Here is a 23550-nt window from a genome sequence, read left to right on the forward strand (position 1 = left end):
ACCAGCAGGGTTGGAATTTATAGATCACCAGCACAGACCTCTGTCACATGAACAAATAGTGTAACTGATAGTAGCAGTATGTTGTCATCTTTAACATGGAGCAGCATTAGAGGGGGATGAGACAGACTCTTTGCCATGGATTTTCACAGAAATTTGTTGACAGCTGAGGCATAATGAGATTCCAGAATCTTGGATCCTATTCCAGGCTCTGAGGGGAGTGTTGTCTAGGTGCCACAGACTCTTCTGCCCATTCCTCCCAAACTTAACCCCTTATACCCTATTCTCATCAAACCCATCCCTGTTCCAGTCCTGTCTAGTGCAACCTGAACTGTGGGATGGCTGTATCCTCTGTCTCACCAACCTGGGGTACGCCTCTCAGACTGTGAAGCTGTGACAAGCTACAAAGCTCTGGCAGGTACTGCCCTTACACAGACATCCACAGGCAGGAACACACCCAACTGAGTTACATTAATGCTTTGCCAGCCACTCATAAGCCAACAATAGAGAGGCTCCAGCCAATACCCCCAGCTCCCCAGCCTTGCACCCCAGAACTGTACCATCTTGTCCTGGTCAGAAGCCTGACCAGTGTAAATTCATTACCCAGTCCGCTCCTCCCTCAGTGTGGACAAGACACACACTAGCTTGGGAAATCTCAGCTCTGTTTACAAAGGCACTTCATAAGAACATAAGAATGGCCCTACTGGGTCAGACCAAAGGTCCATCTAGCCCAGTATCCTGTGTCTTCCGACAGTGGCCAATGCCAGGTGCCCCAGAGGGAATGAAAAGAACAGGTAATTATCAAGTGATCCATTCCCTATCACTCATTCCCAGCTTCTGGCAAACAGAGGCTAGGGACACCATTCCTGCCTATCCTGGCTAACAGCCATTGATGGACCTACCCTCCATGAATTTATCTAGTTCTTTTTGAACCCTGTTATAGTCTTGGCCTTCACAACATCCTCTGGCAAGGAGTTCCACAGGTTGACTATGCGTTGTGTGAAAAAATACTTCCTTTTATTTGTTTTAAACCTTCAACCAAAATACACTGTTTTAGATCAAATATATAACATATTTATTAACTACAGAAAGATAGCCCTTAAATAATTATAAGTAGTAAGCACAGAGATCAAAGTTGGTTACCTAAGAAATAAAATACATTCATAGTGTAAGTTCTATAAACTAAACAGGATTTGAATCAAGCAGCATCTCACCCTGGCAGATGGTATAAATACACAATCGCATAGGCTGGGACTCTCCTCCAGCCCTGGACCACCCTCCCCAGTTCAAAGTCTTTGTCCTCCAGATGTGTTTTCGGGTTTTGAGTTGTGAGGGGAGTGAGGCCAAGTCATGATGTCACTTCCCTTCTTTATAAGATCTTTCCAACAAGCTGGAAGAAACATGCTTGTGATGTGGAGGTCCACCCCTATAGGTCAAATAGCCTTCACTGTCTATGTGCTCTCTCTGAAAAGTCTTCTGGGATGGTTGTTGGGAAAGTGGATTCCCTTTAATGGGTCATCAGCATATCTGGCTACTCCACTGTTGTACCTGAAAGGCTGACTGTGGGTGTTCCCAACCTCACAACATATTTCAGTAACACATATGTAGCAAAATTTCATAACATCACATAGAATGATAATACATAAAATCCCAAAGGATATTCATATTCAACAGATCAAGACTTTTAAAATTATGCCTCACAGGGCATACTTTGTACAAAACATTATAATCATATCACCATGGTACATATAGGGGTGTCGGGGTGTTGGTTTGGGGTACAGAGTGCCATATATACCCCATCCACTTCCAACCCATCCCTCACCCAATTCTCTCTCTTCCAAATTCCTGGCTCATTGTTTCAATCCCATTCTCTTCACATAGACAGTCCCAGTTTCCACACCCCAAGCTTCTCATCACAATCCTGGTCTGCTTTTTCCAGCCAGTCCTACTCTCCCATTTCAGACATCCCAGTCCCAGTATGCCTCCCACTTCCAGTCCCATTCTCTTTGCCTAGCCAGCTCCAATTTCCCCTTCCTACCTCCTTTTCTGATCTGTCTCCCCACACCACTGGCCTCCAATTGCCATCTCCCACTCATGTTTCCCATTCCTCCTTGCTCCCAATCTCCCTTTCCAGGATCCTTATCCAATCACTCTCCCTCCATGGATCTCCCAGTACCTACCATAGCTATTCACCTTCCTGGCTTCTTGTTCCAGTGTATTTGCCTACTCTGTTCTCCCCATGCAACCTGTCAGATCCATCTGTCCAACCTCCTTTCTTCTACCTTGCCATCCAGTCCCAGTCTCCTTCCCTGATCACTCCTCATCCAAATTTGAGTCTATTCCTAATGGGTCCTAGTTCCCCAGGTTCCCACTCTAGCTCCCAGTCCCCCTTTCCCAGTCAGTCCCAGTCTCTTCTCACCCCAGTCCCAGTCTCCTTGCCCAACCACTCAATCTCCTCTGGCTCCCAATCACAGTTTCCTTTACCCCAATTCAGAGTCCCAGTTTCCCTCTACCCCCCACCTCCCACCACCCTCAAGGCGTTTCCCCTCCCCCCCCAAATCTACCTCCTCATCCCACCCAGCTGATCTGGCTTTTAGCCTCTCTGCATTCAATTCAGGCACCTTCTTCCTCCATGTTGCCAGGGTCCAGCAGGGGGACAGAGAACACAGGAGACACAACTCACTGCTCTCAGTACCAGTGCCTAGAGCCAGCCCAGAGCAGCAATTGCAGGGACAGTCCTGCTCAGTCCTGGGCTGGAACATGCATTGTGCAAATGGAATCTCCAGAGATTTTAGATGGGAACTGCTAGCAAGTCTCTACATAGGTATGATGTTTTTCAAAGACTTATAACTTGGCCAAATTTGGGTGGATATTTACGGAACAGCAAAAGCCACATTCCTGATGCAAAGGCCACCCCTTGCCAGTCCCTACTCCAAAGCATGGAGGTTCTAGAGCTTCTTAAAGAAAAGCTTGCCAGAATTTCATAGTATGGGCAAAATAACATTTTTCCCCATTGATTCTGGCTAAAGTTTTCCTAAAGCCTCAGGCAGAAACTTAGCACGGCAAATGTCAGCCTGAAATGTTAATATTTGGCAAAGTTATAAGCAATTCAAAACATAGTTTTATAATGGGAAGTGTCCATCAACCTTACAGTTGGTGCTCCAGCTCTGCCTTCATTTACATACACACACAGAATTTATGGTATCATTTAAATTGATAAATGGTCAACTAGCCCCATCTCCCCCTCAACATAGCCATAATTAATTTGGTGGTTTTTAAAAAAAAAAAAACACATTCTAGCAGAAATTGGTCTTAAGGACAGCTTTGAAAGAAGAGACAATATCAGTCCTAAAGATCAGTTCAGAGGAGGTTTGTCATGTGTGCACGCAGAAATCAACAAATTGTTAAAAAAAAAAGACCAGTATTTTTAGCTGCCTTCCTCTAATCAGCTGTAAGAAAGATAAGGTAGCAACACAGCTACAACACTGCATACTAATCAGCTGTAGTTAACCATATTTGCATAAATGTAATTTAAAAAAAGAAAATCCCCAAATATTCTAGGAAAGTGTTTTACCATTTGGAAAAATAGGAACTATTTCTTTCACTATGTTAAGTACTTGCAAATTTGAAATGTCCTTCAAATGCACAGTCAATCATAAAATGCAAATAAGGATATATTTAATTACAACAAAAAATTCCAAAACCTTTTTAGGTAGTGCACGTTTTATTTCTTCAACCTTGAGGATATTTAAAAACTGTAAATAAAGAAACAGCATTTTACCAAGAAATTTAATTAATTAAACAAAAATGCTAAAAAGTAGATGTTAGGACTATATTTCTAGGGCATCATGAGAGGAACAATTTATTTGTGAAGATAAACATTTTAAAATCAGGCCACTTATTTAGATGCCCACATTTCCACTCAGGAGCTTGACTTTAGGTATCCATATTTTAAAATCTTGAGGTCTAATCTCTACTGTCTGATTAGTGAATGCAATCTCAGAGCTAATCCAGTAAGATTTTTTTAAACACTTCAACATTTTTATAACTTATTTAGAGTACTCAGAAACTCTCCTTTAAATTTAAAGAAAGGTTCCCAGAAAAGTCACATGACTGACAATGCTAAAACCCCAGGACTGAAAATTACTTTAAGATCCCTGGTCTGCATTCCCTGCCCTTAATAACATAGTAGATGTAAACTATATTTAAGGTCAATAAAATCAAGTTGTACGGCAGGGATAATACCAAGACTAATTATTGTGTTAATTCATATGGCTAGCCAATCAATTCTTTTCAATTCCCCAAAGCACTTTCCTTTATACATGCATAGCATTTTTCTTTTTTTCCCATTAGTATAGACCTGATATGCATGGTTCTCAGTTTCCTAGGACTGTATAGGATTTGATCTCTTGAACTTTTCAGAAACAATGGTGAAATATGAAAATTGAAAGAGAGAAAAAGAAATAGAATTAAAGCTGGAGGACACAGAAAATGGAGATTGCAGGAATAACATAAGGATGAGAGGTATTCCAGATGAGATTGAATTGAGAAATCTGCTGGACACATTAGATGACATTTTCCATGACATATTAAAAGTGGCCAATAAAGACTGCATTCATATTGAGAGGGCAGATCTCTTTTCCTCAGGCTCCACATCAAGAGACATGACTGTCCAATTACTGTCAAGACAAGGATAAAACACAGAGGATAATGAGGAAGATGAGCTGAACCAATGATGATTCTTAACCAGTACATACAAATTTTCCCAGATCTGGCATCCTCAACCCTGAGAAAGCAAAAGGAACTATACCAGGTGACCACAATTCTTAGAAAGAACATAAGATACAAAGGGGCATTCCCACTTAGACAGTCCTTCAAATGGAAGGACAGATATATGTCTATTTCAGATCCAAAAGAAGGGAAACAGGTACTTATGGACCCAGGAATAGGCAAATTAGATTAAAAAATATGAATGGGATTAAAGACATTGGTTCTACAGATCACCAAGAAATCACTGGAAATCAGGGAGATCAAAGAGAGCCTGAACAGCTCAAAAAGATGCATCACCGATACAACAGGACAGATATGAAAGCAGAAGACACAGTCCAGATCCAGAAGAACAAGATTAGTATATAGGCTAACACATTACAATAGATAATAGATACTATATCCATGTGGTTATAATGATAAAGGGATATAGTGAAATGAAAGCCGGGCTGTAGAGCACCCAGGATATTTTACTCTAGGTGGATACAGTATACGTAGTAGATATAACATCATAATTAATTTATTTTATAATATAAACCACAACATTAAATTAATAACAAACTAGCAGGAGGCCCAGATCTCCCTTACTGAAGTAAGTTTGACATTAGAGTAATTATAAACATTTCAAAATTTATGTTAATTGAAGGGTCATCTATGGTAGAATATTTTAAGAATAGGTAAACTCAGAGATGGTATAATAATCTCACAAGAGCCAATGTTATAAAGGTGTTTGGCCCAATTAAATAAGGCTTAGTTCTTAAGAATATATCTTTAAAAAAAGAAACGAAAAAGAAACCCTTCTTTGAGCAGGGAACTATCAAACCCGTGCAGGAAGTAAGGAAAGTCTGGGCTCTCATAGTTAGAGGGGACCAGGTGACAATGGGGGAATGCCCAGGGAGGGTGAAGAAGGGAAACGGGGGATAAGTGACCAGATGTTAAATATTGTCGTATGCTTTAATAGAAAATATTACATTAATAAAAAAATGTTAGGGCCCAGAATTTAAAAGTTTATGGTAAATCAGACTCAGGATCAGGGTGCAACAATATAGGCATTACAAAAGGAAAAGCAACATATGTGTGAGTTTTAAAATTACTGAGTGTTTGATGGGACCACTATTAAAAATTTTACTTACAGAAGAATCACAAATATAATGGAGCCCTGGCATCTGGCTGGGGGAGGGGGATCTCACTACTTTTAACAAATAGTATACAGGGTGAGAGCAGAGCTGGTAGTCATGGGTAAGTTTATTAATGTCATGTTTGTTAACATGAAGGGGATGAACAGTCCAAAAAAAAGGAAAAGTATATTCTGCTCACTAAAAAGGTTTTACTAGTATAATCTATTTACAAGAAACACGCTTGAAGAAAAATGAGTATAAATACCTGAACACTTCTTGGATACAGATACCATATGTCTCTCCAGAGCAATCTAACAGAAGAGGGGTGACAACACTCTTGGCTAAATACTTCCCTTTTATTGTTTCAGCACACATTGTAGAGGACAGATGTATTTTAATTAAGGGGTCCTTTAGAGGTAAACTTTTCATCTTAGCCAAGATATACGCTCCCAGTTAGAGGCAAACTTCTCTTTTTAATCCATTTTTTAGGGATTTAGGAAGTTTCAGTGAAGATGATATTATTCTAAGAGGTACATGCCTAACGGGAGCTGAATCTGAATGTCAGGGACTATATATATTATTCTGCTCCTCGTGGACGTTATTCCAGGATTTATATTATTTGTGTGTCTAGAACCCTGACTAATTTAGTCAAAAAATTTATCTGGCAGATATAAATTGGTGTGCCCATGCCTCTGCATATATCAGATTAAAAGATTGGAACTCAGTGAAAAAACAAAAGGCCTGGCAGTTGAACAGAGCTTTTATGTATGACTCCCTTAGAATTCAAGAGCTGGAAGAAAATGTTGAGCAACATATAGATGAAAACTATAAGGAAGGGATCAATAAAAGTGTTCTCTGGTAGGCTGGAAAGGTGGTAAAGAGGAGGATCCTTATAAATAAAGCATCATACCTCAAAAAGATGAGAGGTCTTGAAGAAGAGAGTTTGGTTCAAAAACTTTCTGTTTTGGAAGGTAGACATAAATCTACAGGATCTAAAATAGTATAAGAAAATAAATTAGAAGAGGGAAGATTAACCTGTTACAAACAGGTAAGGCTGTGCAAACACTTAGATATATTAAACAAAAATATTATGAAAAGGGCAATAAAGTTGAAAAAAGTTTTAAAAAGTAACAGGATAATTCAGCCTATCCCTTTGATTAAAAATAAAAAAGGAGATTTACTAATTGGCATCAAACAGATCTCTGAAACATTTGCTACATTTTTCCATACTTTGTATGGTTCAGAAAATCCAATCCCAGAAGATAAGGTTCAGCTCTTAATGGACAAATTGCTGCTGAGGAAGTTGTAATTAAGACTTTAAAACTGAGTAAAGCTCAAGGTGCCGATGGGTTTTCTGCAGAGTATTATAGAGCTCTAAAGCAAATGTTGGTCCCTTTTTTTAAACTGAATTGTTTCATGATATATCACAGGGGAACAAGATTCTAGGTTCACGGGAAGATGCAGAAACTGTGGCCATTCCTAAAGAAGGAAAATATCTTACCAATTGTGCATCATATAGACCTACTTCTTTAATTAACATGGATGCTAAAATTAATGCCAAGGTGCTAGCAAACAGATTGAGCATCATCTTGCCCAAATTTGCTTACCCTCTTCAATCTGATATTAGAAAAACTCTGAATTTGATTTATAATGTTAATTCTGGCAATTCTTGCCGCATGCTTCTTCTTTAGATGCTGAGAAAACCTTCAACCCAGCTGGAGAGAGAGAACCTCAGACAGATTTTGGTAAAGTTTGGCTTTGGAAATCACTTTTATAGGGGCAACTTGGCCCTGTATACTCATCCTCAAGAGTCTGCTTGAGTTAATGGTCCATCATCAATCCCCTTCTTTTAATTTGGCTAGGGGTACAAGATAGGGTTATCCCCCTGTTTATTTTTGTAATAGAGCCATTTGCAGCAAATGTGAGAAATGCCTCCTCAGTAAAGGGCATCAAAACACCTTCTGGATTAGAACACACAATAGCTTTGTCTGATGATGATGTCTTCTTACATTTGTAGGCTCTAAATCCTTGTTAAAAATTACAGAAGAATTGATATTGGAATTTGGGCAGGAAATTTTAGGAAGTTATATCCCCTAAAGGGTCAATATTTAAGAATAAATATTGTAGAGAAAAAAAATCTTTTAATGGCAAATTACCTTCCAATGTGGAATAAAATAATAAGAGACTTGCAGGAATAGAACAAATATGAAATTTCTTGGCTAGGTAAGGTAGCCTCAGTAAAGATGAATATCCTTCCAAAGTTGTTATTTTTGTTTGAGTGCATCCCTGTTGATATCGCTGACATGACATTAAAAACATGACAGAATGTGGTATTAAAATTTACATGGAAACAAAAGACAAAGGGTGAGTTCTAAAATTCTGAATAAGCCTACAAAAGTGTGGTAGACTAACTTTCCCTAAGATGGCTTATTATGCATCACAATTAAAAGATGTGATCAACTGAGTTAATAACAGATTACTCAAACAGGACTGGAGCCCAAATAGTTATTCATAGTAACTCTTGGGTAACAAGTAATGCAGGTCACCAATTTTAAAAATAAAGCAAGCAATCACCCATTCATCTAGACCACCTAAACAGCTTTTGACCATTTTTTAAAAAAAATTCCCATTGTCGGGGCCCTCTCCCTTAAATACTTTCATTAAGAATTAGGAATTGATCCCCAGGAAATATCGAAGTTACTATTTATTGTGGGTAAGAGCTGAGATTACTCAATTTGGACAGCTGTTCCTGGATCCTCATTTAAAATCATACCAAGTAGCATGTACCAATATAAATAAAAGATCCCATATTTTTAATATTTACAAGTCAAATATTTTATTGTGAAATCTGGATATAAGGCAGCTCTTGTAAAGATAGACCCTGTAAAGGGAGACCTTCTGTCCATCGAGGAGGTAATCCAGGAGCAAGCTGGAACAAAAGCTTCAATTTGTATATACAATTTTCATTGACAAAGATGTTGGTAAGAAAACAACCCAGATAGGAAAATGGAAGAGGGATTTGGACAAAAAAATTCATCTGAATGAGTGGGCCTCTATATGGGAAAAGGGATACACATCTTCAATTTCTATAGCTCAGAAATATTTTATTTAATTTATAAATTATTGCTTAGGTGGCATTTGACTCCAGTTAATATCCATTGTATTTTTTGCTGGTGGGAAGACAGTCTGTTGAAGGGGTTGTGAGAAAAGGGGAACATGCCTGCACATGTCTTATGTTCCAAAAATTCATGCTTCAGGGGTTCAGCCAGCCACTGGCAGGGGTCAGGAAGGGATTTTCCCATTGCTTGCATGTTTTCTGGCAGGGTTTGTTTTGTTTTGCGTTACTCTTATCTCTTTCCTCTGAACTGTTAGGGGTGGCCACATGGAATATGTTATGTAAAAATTAAATGTTTTCCTCATTTTAAAAAAATCATTGATTTTTAGGCAATGCCATATATTCTGTTACACTGGAATAAAGAGTGGGATAAAAAGGATAACACAAAATCTTAAGCATATCTCAGATCCTTGTGTCATGCATATGATGAACTGATAAGACTAAGCAAAAATACTTGTAAAAAAACCCCAATTTTTCCTACAAACACTAAACTCCACCCAATTAATCATTAAGTACTTTCACATTAAAGTCACTGAAAGTTTTTTTCTTTTCCTTTTATTTTTTAAAATGATTTTCCGTATGAACTTCTGTCAAAATGCTTTTACAGACCGATTTAAAAGAAGAAGAGAGACACTCCAGTGCCGAGTAAACTAAGTATATTCCAAGTTTAGTGTGAGGGTAAAAAACCTGGTAAATTTTGCAGATGAGCTAAAATCATTTATTTAGTGGAGCAGTTATTAAGAGAAGTATATTCATCTTTTTCTTCTGAGAACTCAGGGAAACAAGATTTGCCTTTAATGATCTTTTCCCATCAGGGTTTATGAGAATTAACATCCCAAAACAGCTAAGATGAAATCCTGGCCCCACCAAGGTCAAGGGCAAAACTCCTATTGACTTCAGTGGAGCCAGGATTTCACTCCCTGTTGGGCTCTGACTTGGAGCAAAGGATTGCCCATCTCATTTCCTTTGCAGGATAAGAGCCTTCATTCTCTCTGGTTGCTGCAATGTTCCCCTCCCCCTTATCCTCGTTGTTTCAGTTTTTGATTGTTTTTTAGTTGTCGGGGCTGGGAGCGGGGGGAAAATGTTCTTACATAAAGACACAAAAAAAACCCACCGAGCAAACCAAACGAACATACATTTAATATAAGCTAAATGGGGTGAAACAAGTCTTTGATGTTCCACAGCTTCGCTGAACTGGAGGGAATACAGTAAAAAGTGACTAAATAGCTCTAAAGAGAAGATCTCTGCAAATTTCTACTCTAGTGGCTGCTCCTAAAAGCTCTTCTTTTACGTCAATAGTACAAATTAATTTTTTTTATTAAAGCTAATGTTAAAAAAATTATATAATACATAGGTTGAGAAAAGAGTGTTTGTACATCTGGGTATAGTGCTTAGATTATCCCCATGATACAAAGTTTGTTTTTAAAGTCATAAAATACATACAGTCCATGAATGAATTTAAGACTACAGTTTAGATCAGGGGTCGGCAACCTAACGCAAGTGTGCCAAAGGTGGCACGTGATCCGATTTTTGTTGGCATGTGGGGCAGGCTGAGCCGCTCAGCCCGCTGCCGCTGTGGGGTTCCTGCTGCTGGCCCCTTGCCAGCCGGGGTCCCACCGCCGGTCCCACTCAGCACCCGCAGCCGGCCTGGGGTTCCTTCCCCCAGGCTGGCAGCGAGCTGAGACCCCAGCTGGCAGGAGCCGGAAGCCGAAACCCCAGAGCGGGGGCAGGCAGAGACGCTCAGCCCACCACTGAAACCCCAGAGCTGGATGGGCTGACCCGCTCAGCCTGCTGCCACTCTGGGGTTCCGGCTGCTGGCCCCTTGCCAGCCAGGGTCCCCACCGCGGCCCCACTCACCTTACTTCCGGTTGGAGTTCCAGCGCAGGCCCTCTGCCAGACAGGGTCCAGGCCTCCAGCCCTGCTCAGCCCTACCAGCCGCCAGCTGCACTCACCTCAGCTGCTGATCTGGGGTTCCAGCCAGTTAACAACTGATCACTCAGAAGCTGGTGTGCAGCTTAAAGTATCCAAATACGTGCCACCAGACATTGGAAAACTCAGCAAGGAAAAGCAAGGGCAAGGATCACACTAAACTAATAAGATCTGCATTTTAATTTAAATTTTAAATAAAGCTTCTGAAACATTTTGAAAACCTTGTTTACTTTACATATAACAGTAATTTGGTTATATATTATAGACTTATAGGGAGACCTTCTAAAAAACGTTATAATGTATTACTGGCACGCGAAGCCTTAAATTAGAGTGTATACATGAAGACTCGGCACACCACTGCTGAAAGGTTGCCGACCCCTGGTTTAGATATTAGCATCCATGCATTCGGGTACATTATTCATGAAAAAAGTTATAGAGAGTTGGTGGCGGAAAACAAAATATATCAACAAGTGAGGATTTTCCCTTAGTAATTGAGAATTTCGGATAGCTTGTCCGTTTAGAGAAAAAACAGTCCACCAGGAAAGTATTTTAGTTACTTTCCAGACTGCGCTTCTCATTGGCACTCCAGTTCATTCCTTCTGATATTGCCAGTGTTCGGTGATGTGTTCTATGTAGATGCCACTCGACCACCTGATGGTGTCTGACACCAGGAGTTGCTGCGTCAGCCAAGCATAGCATTGACCGACTCCACATTCTCTCAGCACTTGCTCGTTACCAGAGTCCCATGCTCCCAGGGATCCGACAATCAGCGTGTGAATTTGGACCTCATAGCCCCTAGCTCTCAGGGTGTTGGCCAGAGAGGCATATTTCTCTAGCTTTTGAGATCGGGCGTCATGGAAAGCCGAGCTCCTGTTTTCAAAGGGCACTGTGATGTCCACTATGATGATCTTCTTCCGGTCCTCATTGGTGATGACAATGTTAGGACACAGTTGGCTGTCGGTTCCGGGGATGGTGGAGTTCACGGCAAACTTCCCCACAGGTGGCAGGATGGCTCTGACCAGGCGATCTTGGATGGCATTGTATCGCAGCTGCCAAGCTCTGGAATGGGGCTTGCAGCTACACAAGACATGTGCTAGTGTCTTGTTGGCATTGTTGGCATTCCTTGTCCCAATTTCCATGGTGGACGGCTATGATCAGCAGGACGCAGTTGAACCAGGCCCGGTGGATGAAGCTCCAGTTGGCAAATTGGGTGAAGCTGCCCCCGGGTAGGAAGTGGTTGCTGGCATCCCACTTGCACGTCACCTCAAAGGCCTTGCCCTGGTCCAGCTTCCGTTTCAGATTTTCCACATGTTGGCAGCAGATGGCATCCTTCAGGGTCCTCTCCAGCTTGGTTTTGGTTCTCGGAGTGATGATGGTGCACTCTGTGTTCTTCACCTGTAGCACCAGGACTCCCATCTATTACAACCAAAGCTAAAGCATCTGACAAATTACCTTTAAAACTAGGGTGATCTTTCAGAAGATTCCTGGATTTCCATTTCCATCTCAATTTGTATACAAGAGGGTAAGTCTATTTCTTGCAAAAAAAAACTGGCATGATCTTGAATGACAAAAGACATGCTATCATGTGCCAAGAAAGATGGGGAATAAAGTCACCCGCAGCTACAACTGGAGCAGCTTTGTTCTCAATCCCCTGAATAATTAATAACTACTTTGGCAATCAGTCATGCATTCCTTAATGGCACCTGAGGCATCAAGTGTCCCATTCACTTGCTCCCCCAAGTAACAATAAATTTTATTACATCAAAGTTTCTACGCCAAAGTTGCAACTGACATAACTGAAACTAAACAAGTCACCAGAAAGAATGTTACCCAGACACACACTGTAATAGTTCATAAGGTTTTTTTCAATCATATATGGTTACTGTGTAAATTACCAATGTATTGGGGGAAGGAGGGGAAGAAGTGGAACAGGCTTTCACAACATACTTGAAGATTACTGAAATCATTTTTTGGCAACATTTTTTCCCCTTTTACACACCAAAAAAGCTGAATTGCAAAATCATCATTAAGTAATCCTTAGTGCGTAATGTACCTCTCCATGAATCAAAGACTCAAAACAATTGGACGCAACATGGAAGAATGACTCAAAATGGACATTTTTAAAAAAAAATGTAGGAAGCTTAAAATGATACCAAGTTAGTTTCTATAGTACAGACATTTTCCAACACCTCTGCTTCAGAAGACTCCAAAACAAATAATTTACAAGTATAAATTATATATACAAATGTACGAAGTTTCTGGAGAACAAGTATAAAACAGAGGAGATGAAATAAAATTAGGTCTAAAATAAGGGATGGCCCGCTGGTAAGTACTCAAAAAGTGAAGAGCTTCACATGTCTGAATTCTGTACTATGTATACAAGTATTTGAAGAAAAATAATTAGATCTGGTCAGGGAATCTTTGCCATCTACGCTGGTTAGGGTCTGAACTAGAGTAAGAGCTTTCTATATAATGATGCTGCAACTAGTGACACTACTGCTGAAACTCTTTTTGTCTGATTAAGTCTGAGAAAGAAAGTCATCAGACTTACCACCATTCTTCGGATACTAAATCATCATGTAAAATGTTGGTTTGCAATTTAATATACAAAAGTTTTTTAAAAAAAGCTATTATAAATTACAGCAGAATTAAACAAAGTCATTCCCTCCGCCTTAGGAGTCCTGTGCCCCTCACTGTGTGTGGCCTCCAACAACAGAAACAAGCTTGCACTGCTTTATTTCAGTTTTGCTTCATTTCTCCTCAAACAATCTCTCATTGCTAATCTGCCAGGCCTACCCCTTCCCCCGCTCCCAGCAGAGTGGGGGTGGGGGGAGGAACATGTTAACTGTTTAGGACCAAGTCATAAAAGTAGACCAGTTATTTTTCAGCATCCATTTGATTACTTTACTCTGCTTCATTTAGACTTTTTGCTTCTGCACAACCAGAACCATCTTTCATTTTTGGACATGTGGATTTCTACTTCTTTTGAAGTATAGTGTGATATAGCATCACACAGAGGGGGTGGAAGGTCCCTGGGAATTGGGGAGAGGTAGAGGAATAGAAGGGGGAGTGAGAGGGGTCTCCAGGCTGGGAAGGAGGGTCTCAGGGTTCCTACCTGCTCCCAGACCTGGTCCAGACACTCTGGCTTCTACTCCATGGCAGCCACTCCAGATCCTCTGGGTCCCGCTCCCATCATTTCCCACCCTTCCTTCCAGGGCATGTAACAGGTTTATGTGGAGGTAGAGCCCCCCCACAATATTTCTATTGTAGGAGCACTAACCTCCCACCCCCCCAGAATTACAGTTAACAGCAAAATTAGTGACAGTAAGTTTTGTGCAACAGTTTTCAATATCTGTAGCTTAGATTAAGTAAATTCAGTTTTGAAGCTCATCACTTGTGATTAATGTGAAATATACAGTGCCACATAGTTGATGGTTGCATGGGCTGCATATTGAAATATGAAACATTATACTTTATAGCTTGTTACACGATAAAATTTGGGGTATAAAGAGCATTTCCTATTCCAAAGGGAGAAATGAATACCGTACATAGCCACACAATTACTTTTGGAATTGAAAAAGGGGCATTTGTTATACTTAGGGCTTCTGTTTGTGGGGGAGGGTTAATGCATCAGTTAATGCACAGTTAATGCACAACACTTTAGAGTGCTTTAAAAATCATAGTCCCCATAGTCCACCTTATTGCTCTATGTAGACAAGTATCCATTTCCACTGTTTACTAGATAAACACTGATTTGTTTTTTCTTTTAAAATCAAGGGTGTTTTATCTGATTCTGAACTCAAACCAGTGAAATTCCACTGATGTGAATGGAAATACTCCTGACCGATACCTATGCAAGTGAAATCACTATGACTATGTGTATATATCTAAGATGATGTATATTTGTACCATATTGTACATACAAATTGTATGTATAATATGTTGTGTATACATACCTCATATGTATGTGATAAATTGAGAATTATGAATGTGTCACTTGCCCACTAATCCATCTCTCAGAAACATATCCTCACATTCCAAATCTCTTCAAATCTTCAAACAGCTCCCATTGTTTTAACTCAACTTTACAAATAAAGATTTCCTCCCTCTACTTCTGAATGTGAAACCTTACCTCCAAAATTACATCTGCCTCAAGCCCAGAATGGGTAAAAGTCAATAATGACAGAGTTTCTATACAGACAAATAATACAACCTTAGAGCTGATGAGCTCACGATCCCGCACAGCTAGAAAGGGGAGCTTTATAAAAGCCTAAGAAAAGTGAGATTTCTCTATGGAATAGATTTCTCTATGGAATATATACAGAATATATAACAGTCTGATGTGGTGAAAAGGTTTTAACACCACTTGTTTTGAATAATCTGGATAACCTAATAGTGTCTTTACCACTTGTGTAACATGCCCATTTTAAACTCATTTATTCATCATTTGTTCTTCAAAAACTTCATTCGCTTGATCCTCTCAATGGGACAAACCTCTTGAACTCAAGACTTTTTGACAGACTGGATAATAATATAGAGAGTAGATGATAGGTCCATCAATGGCTATAGGATAGGTGAGGATAGTGTCCCTAGCCTCTGTTTGCCAGAAGCTGGGAATAGGCAACAGGGGATGGATCACTTGATGATTATCACTGGTCTACAATTTTTGAGAAGTCGTCTGCTTCAGAGATAAAATGTGCTATTTATTATGTATTTTGATGTGCTGAATTCAAATATGACAATTAAAACAACTGATTGGCTACTGTTTCTAAGGTATTTAAGTTTTTACATTTTATGTCTATGTATATTGTGTAGATAGTAGAGTTTTAATCATAAATTGTAAACCTAGGTCTTTTCATGTGTTTATGGTTGCTTTACATGATAATATTTCACCTGTCCTGTTTATGTAACACTTTAAAAATCAGCAAAAGGGTTATATAAATAAAATTTATTATGAAACAAAAGGCAAAAAACTTATGTACATAGTTTAGTCCTATTCAGTGTCTACTCGGCGCTTCTTGGCTTGTCTCTTGTATTCATTAAATGGAGCATCTCTTGTCACTGTCCAGCAATAGTCTGCAAGCATTGATGGACTCCATTTGCCCTGTTAGCATTTCTCCATTGTTGCAATGTCCTGGTGAAATCACTCACCGTGCTCGTCGCTCACTGCTCCGCAGTTCGGTGGAAAAAAATCTAGATGAGAGTGCAAAAAATGTACCTTTAGTGACACGTTGCAACCAAGGCTTTTGTATGCCTTGAGGAGGTTTTCCACCAACAACCTGTAGTTGTCTGCCTTGTTGTTTCCGAGAAAATTTATTGCCGCTAACTGGAAGGCTTTCCATGCCGTCTTTTCCTTGCCACGCAGTGCATGGTCAAATGCATCATCTCGAAGAAGTTCATGAATCTGAGGACCAACAAAGACACCTTCCTTTATCTTAGCTTCACTTAACCTTGGAAATTTTCCACGGAGGTACTTGAAAGCTGCTTGTGTTTTGTCAATGGCCTTGACAAAGTACTTCATCAGACCCAGCTTGATGTGTAAGGGTGGTAACAAAATCTTCCTTGATTCAACAAGTGGTGGATGCTGAACACTTTTCCTCCCAGGCTCCAATGACTGTCGGAGTGGCCAATCTTTCTTGATGTAGTGGGAATCTCTTGCACGACTATCCCATTCACAGAGAAAACAGCAGTACTTTGTGTATCCAGTCTGCAGACCAAGCAAGAGAGCAACAACCTTCAAATCGCCACAAAGCTGGCGCTGATGTTGGTCATAGTTTATGCACCTCAAAAGTTGTTTCATGTTGTCATAGGTTTCCTTCATATGGACTGCATGACCAACTGGAATTGATGGCAAAACATTGCCATTATGCAGTAAAACAGCTTTAAGACTCGTCTTCGATGAATCAATGAACAGTCTCCACTCATCTGGATCGTGAACGATGTTGAGGGTTGCCATCACACCATCGATGATGTTGCAGGCTACAAGATCACCTTCCATGAAGAAGAATGGGACAAGATCCTTTTGATGGTCACGGAACATGGAAACCCTAACATCACCTGCCAGGAGATTCCACTGCTGTAGTCTGGAGCCCAACAGCTCTGCCTTACTCTTGGGTAGTTCCAAATCCCTGACAAGGTCATTCAGTTCACCTTGTGTTATGAGGTGTGGTTCAGAGGAGGAGGATGGGAGAAAATGTGGGTCCTGTGACATTGATGGTTCAGGACCAGAAGTTTCATCCTCTTCCTCATCTGACTCAAGTGAGAATGATTCTGGTGCATCAGGAACCAGCAGTGCTTCTCCGTGGGGTACTGGGCATATAGCTGATGGAATGTTTGGATAATGCACAGTCCACTTTTTCTTCTTTGACACATCTTTCCCAACTGGAGGCACCATACAGAAGTAACAATTGCTGGTATGATCTGTTGGCTCTCTCCAAATCATTGGCACTGCAAAAGGCATAGATTTCCTTTTCCTGTTCAACCACTGGCGAAGATTTGTTGCACAAGTGTTGCAGCATATTTGTGGGGCCCACCTCTTGTCCTGATCTCCAATTTTGCAGCCAAAATAAAGGTGATAGGCTTTCTTAACCATAGTGGTTATACTGCGCTTTTGTGATGCAAAAGTCACTTCACCACAAACATAGCAGAAGTTATCTGCACTGTTCACACAAGTACGAGGCATCTCTGCTCACTTTGGCTAAACAGAAATGTGTCCCTTTGCAAAATCAAACACTCACAAATAAGAGAGCACGACACTGTATGATTTCTAGAGCTGATATAGGGCAATTTGTTCAGCAGAGTGATGTAAGCTTCGTTATGATTGCATCATCCATGACTTCTAGGAATAACATGATGCAATTCATATCATGTATGAGGCAATACCAGCTTCAGATTGCATCATTCATTATTTTGCCTAAAAAGCAAGTACTGTCCAAACCCAGACATAGATTTATTCATAGATCCAGTCAAAGATGTATTTTAGTCATTTCTGGTTTAAATTGAGATCCCTTCCCTTTATAACTCACTTATCCTCCGCTATTCCCAAGTCAAGGGTAGTATATACTGACCCAATAGCATAACTTGAAAACTAGAGCCTATCAACAATTTTAAGCATCACTTTCGTTCTCAGTGACCCAGAATTAGTAAAGTTGGACTACATTTATTTCAGAAGCATTTTGGCTGTAGAGCAGTGTTATCTGTTCTGTTCATTCCCTCTGGGGTACCTGGCATTGGCCACTGTCAGAAGCCAGGATACTGGACTAGATGGACTGTTGGTCTGACCCAGTCTGGCCATTCTTATGGTCTTACATAGATGATTGGACGAAGAAGCTACTAGGGCAGAAACAACATTCTAAAGTTTTTATTACATCCTTGTCCAGCAGAAAAATGGCTGATGCTAACCAACTTACTCTTCATCAAATTATGAGGAAGATAAAATAAATTCACCTCTCTTAGTTCAAGTAAGTATAATCAGCTCTTATTACAGCATCTGTTTTGTACAGAATGGCATAAATGTAAAGATAAGGGAATTCTGAAACTTATGAATGTGTTTATTTAAACCATTCCACAAATTTCAGATGGATTTTGGATTACACACAAATCCCACCTGTTACATGTGTCAGGGAGAAAATGAAAAAGCTAGACAGCTGCCGAAAAAAATCCACTTATTTTTGGATTTTATGTTACCGTTTTCTAAAATTGAATATACTTGGTCAAATTTTGCCCTCACTTATACATGTTCCACTCCCTTTAATTCAGCTGTGTGAAACTGTAAAGCATGGCTAGGTTCACAAACTGAACTGAATTTTGGATTCATATGAACATTTGGCAATGAGCTAGTTTCAGGATTCACTGTGAGTATGTAACAGTTCTATTAAGAAGTTATCACACCAATTTGTTACATATACAGGTGGCAAATGTATGATCTTTTAGCAACCACTGCAGGTAAAAAAAACCCCTAACATTTCACATTTTTGTTAATAATTTGCAATTATTTAGTTCCTTACATCTAAGTATCCAAAGCACTTTACAAATATCATTATTATTTATTTGTACTGCAGTAGCACTTTGAGGCCACTATCAGGATTGTGCGCCCCTCCTCCCACAAAACCCATAAATTATGGGAAAACTGAAGTGAAAATGGCAAGAAAACTCAAGTGAATGAGCCAAATGCATTTTTGGTGCAATGCCACTCAAGTTCGTTAGCTTGAAGCATAAAACTGAGTTACAATATGGGTTATTACAATATGGATTACTTTGACCCAATATGTTTTTTTCTTCAGTAATGAGTTTAAAAATAGTTTTAGCCAACATGGCCAATAAGGGTAATTAGGAGATAAGACATACAGAATGAGCTATGAAGAACTGGATAAAAAAAAACAACCATGTAGTTTTGAAATATAGAGTAGGCATTCTGGACCAAATTCATTCGTGGTGTAACTCTACTGATGAATTTGACCCTTTATCAATATTTTCTCATCCTTGGAAATATATAAACATTATTTTGGCTGCCAGAAGGCAACAGCAATATGCTGAAGAAGAAAATTGATATACATTAGTGCAGGCCTGCACAACATGTGGCCCGCAGGGGATGAGTAGGTGGGCTCACTGTGTGGGCCGTGGGGGGTGAGTAGGCAAGCGGCAGGTGAGGGAGCGGGGCTGAAGAGGCGGGTGGGCAGTGGCGGGGGGTGAGGCAAGCCAGGGGTGGGGAACGGAGGCGGCGAGCGGGCGGGCATTGGCGGGGGCTGAGGAGGCGAGCCGGGGAGGTGGGCGGCTGAGAAGGCGAGCGAGGAATCAGTGGCTGACCTGTTCTACTGATTTGGTCTGGCTCCCGTCCCCTCTCCAAGGGTTGCAGCTATCTGGAGGTGCCTGCCTTCCACGCCTTCCTCATTCACACCTCATTCATTCAACAGGGCAATTGATTACAAAGTGGGGGGAAGATCTTATTCTACTTCTAGCAAAAAGACATTTTTCTTTTACCTTAATTATACTACCTTAGGGACTCGCTATAACATATTACCAAGGTTCAATACCGCTGTTTCGGTGGCGCAGTGTTGGGGAAGGAGAGTTTGTTTCCGTGGGGTGGGCGGTGCTGGGGGGGGGGGAAAGAGTGTTTCGGGGGGGCTCAGCGGCGCTGGGGGGCGGTGGAGGGCGGGCCCTCAGCTGTTTACTTTGGAGTAATATGGCCCTCGCCGCTTTATGAGTTGTGCAGGCCTGCATTAGTGAATGATATTTCAGAGAGAGGACCTGATCTTGAGATGTGTTGAGTACCTGGAAGTTACAAGTGCAACTCTCAGGATCAGTCCCAAAGTGTGTTCCCCCAAAAAAATGTAATGAAAAGCAAGATATAACTTATTGAGTGTTTTGCTTCTACTATAAAACAATTAGCAATGACCACCATTTTTCTGTATTTTAGCTATTTATAACCATTTATACCACTCAGAAGCTTGGCTGTGTCCTTGTAATGGCAAGTCACAACTAACAAATACATTTATTATTTCAATTTTTCCCCTGAAAGAATGCTGACTGCTATGTGTAATTTCCCAATGAGCTTTGAAATGTTGTTTTCCAGCAGACAAGAAAATCATTCTTTATGCCGGCTGAACTCTTCCCAAAACTAGAAAAAAATATCTTTTTCACTGTACTGCATTAGTAATGCAAGAATTTTTCTGAAGTGTCTACATAAACAACTGATCCCACAACTTCTCAATCCAAAGCCATCCATGCTAACCACAAGAACATTTGGGTAGTTATATTACGGAAATAAAATGTATGGTCCTGGAAGACAGACTTAAGAATAATAATTGTGATAATAATGAAAGATAACAATTAGTAACTAACCCTAAACAATCAAGCCACTTTCCTGAGAAATAGTATTGTTAAAATTTTGTTTTCCTGATAACTCTTGGTCCTGAAACAATGTTACTTACTGGAATGAGGAGAGTATAATGGATGCAGAATCCAGGTTCAGAAGAAAAATATTCATCAGATACAAATCTTATCCTGATCTGGTTTCCTTTGGAGATTTGTTTACTTGGCACAGTACTGGAACCACACCAGCGCCCTAAAATAGTGCCATCACTCGGCTCTTCAACTTCTACAAAGTCATACCTGAAAGAAAAAGAAAATCAAACATTTATTGACTGATGCATTTCCTACAAAATCCTCATGATTTACTCAACAGTCACATTTCACTTAACCCCCCCCCCAAAAAAAACAAATGTCTCTTTTCATGATGAAAGTATGTCATTGAAGCCAGTAATTTTAATCCTAGTGTCCTCATCCAAGTTGCTACTGGCTTAAACACATAATAAAGTCATTCAGTGGAGTTAAAAAAAAAAGTTAGAACCAGAGTTAGCATTTTGAACAAAAACTCTTAGTAACAAATGTTTGTTTCTTATATGGAAAACAAGTACAATATATGGGATAGAGAGGAAGAAAATAATCATAAAAGAGAAAAGAAATAAAATAATTTTGAAATATTTTAAAATGTGACACAGTAATTGGTATGTGCTATATTTAGTAGCAGTGGTGGTAGTATTTTGCTGATGACCAATGTTCAATGGCTTCTTTTGCAGCTAACAACTTTCTGCTCCTGTACTCTGACAGGAAAGAAAGCTTGGAAAGGCTTGAAGTGGAATTAAGTTCTCAGTCCAGTAAAGCTCTTAACCATTTTCTTAACTTTAAGCATGTGTGTAGTTCCACTGAGAGCTTTGCTGGATAGGGCTTAAGTATAGAATGCACCAAAAATTATCCAGCATTTTGGGCAACTGTCTCACAATGGATGGTCCGGAGATTGAGTTTTGAAGAAATAACACAAACAATGAAGGTATATCTCATCTCAGTGTTTTGTCATTCCTATCCAATCCACTCAACTTCTGCTCCAAGGAACAGTCATTAAGAATAACCATCTGAGTAGACTGCTTTCTACTTCACCCCTCAAACAGAGGCACAGACATTATTAGGGAGAGGTGTGCAAGGAGCATAAGGCTAATCCAGTACTGAAACTCCCAGGAGATGTAGCACAAAAAGGGGACAAATGTGCTTGAAGCCACCTTTGTGTAAACCAGATCTTTGACCAGTAGAAGGCCAAAGTGGACCCTAACGTAAGTTAAGTATCAGAGGGGTAGCCATGTTAGTCTGGATCTGTAAAAGCAGCAAAGAGTCCTGTGGTACCTTATAGACTAACATATATTGGAGCATGAGCTTTCCTGGGTGAATACCCACTTCGCCTGTTAGTCTATAAGGTGCCACAGGACTCTTTGCTGCTTTAACATAAGTTAGAGCACTCATGGAGTTTGTTTCCATTACTCTACCACTTTCTCACTACCATAAGGTGCGCACTTCCTTTACACCACCCTTTTTGCAGTCTTGGCTTTTGAGTCACACTGCATCAGTGAATACCTCTAGTTTCTAGCTTCTCAGACCTTCCTCAAACAGTCATGAAAGGAAATTATTACTGTTCACAGGATTTTGAACAGGACTGAAAACATGGCAGTTCTGGTCAGTTTTCCCTCTGCTGCAGCTTGGGAATCTCTGTGCAACAGCAGAGGCACTAGAGTTGTCCATCTGATGACGTACGAGGCCGCACTGCTATTTAAGCTTGAAGGTGTCTTTGGAAGGTTATATTATAACCATTAGGGATGGATGTTATATATATAAAATGATCATTCAGATTTTGAAAACAGTGATTGCAAATGCCTGGAGAAGTTTCCTACTCTCCCTCAATTTTTCTAGTATTGCTCACATTCTTATACACATATATACATGAACACATACCAAATACATTTCTCAAAGCAACCTGAATTGGTAAATCATAAATATAGTTCAATTCTTTTCTTAGAAACAAACAGTACTACCCACAACTGTAACTAATACTCTGATTATAAAAAAGAAGAGAAAAACACACACACTCTTCTAAATAAGGCAGGCACTGCTTAATGTGAAAATCATTACTTCGTAACAATTTTCCATTAAAGTTTTCTGTATTTTTTTTCAGTAAACTTACTCTCTATAATTATTCCCAGTTCCCTAGCTAGACAGCAGGCAATAAATTCTTGTGCTGCATGTCTGTGCAAGTCAAGCTCATACATTTATTATCTCTGTTTAAAGGACCAGTATTTTTTCCACTTAATTAAAAATGAATAAAATGAACATGCTCATTAAAATGTGTTCGCAAGATATTACTGCCATGTACTTGAGTTTTAAATCTTCATTGAAATCATGATATACTACTAATTGTTTTATCACCATTGTATTTGATTTTCCAAATCAGCATCATACATTTATACAATTTGATTCTTAACTTCATCCATCAGTATTTTTCTTTTATGATCATGTGTTAGTATGAACACAATGTGAATGTAATAGTACTACAGCCTCAGGGATTTGAGAACATGTTTTAATTTGCCGTTTAAACGCAATGTATACGTTTTTAAGAGGGTCTTTTTGTAGTTTATAGCCTCAGCTAGAAAACAAAAGAAAGAAGCCATCTCTTCTTCTATTTCATGGAATGTGAATAAAAATCTGTTAGGTGTTATATTTATTGACTTCAGACTCAAAAGTATTGGATGTCAGGCATACTACAGTCACCAGTGCTTCTATATAATTTATGCACTTCTTTCT

The 23550-nt window shown here is 39.8% G+C and overlaps 1 protein-coding gene across 2 annotated transcripts in view; it reads right to left on the reverse strand.

Moving 5' to 3' along the window:
• Window positions 1-23550, reverse strand: part of PDGFC (platelet derived growth factor C) — a 251718-nt gene that overhangs the window by 57039 nt on the left and 171129 nt on the right. For both annotated transcript variants that reach the window (XM_039542360.1, XM_039542359.1), the window contains exon 3: window positions 20856-21036. In XM_039542360.1, the coding sequence (XP_039398294.1) occupies window positions 20856-21036 (181 nt within the window). The remainder of the gene's footprint in view (window positions 1-20855; window positions 21037-23550) is intronic.

The sequence above is a fragment of the Mauremys reevesii genome, linkage group 5, assembly GCF_016161935.1.
Source record: "Mauremys reevesii isolate NIE-2019 linkage group 5, ASM1616193v1, whole genome shotgun sequence".
In the NCBI taxonomy this organism is placed as follows: Eukaryota; Metazoa; Chordata; order Testudines; family Geoemydidae; genus Mauremys; species Mauremys reevesii.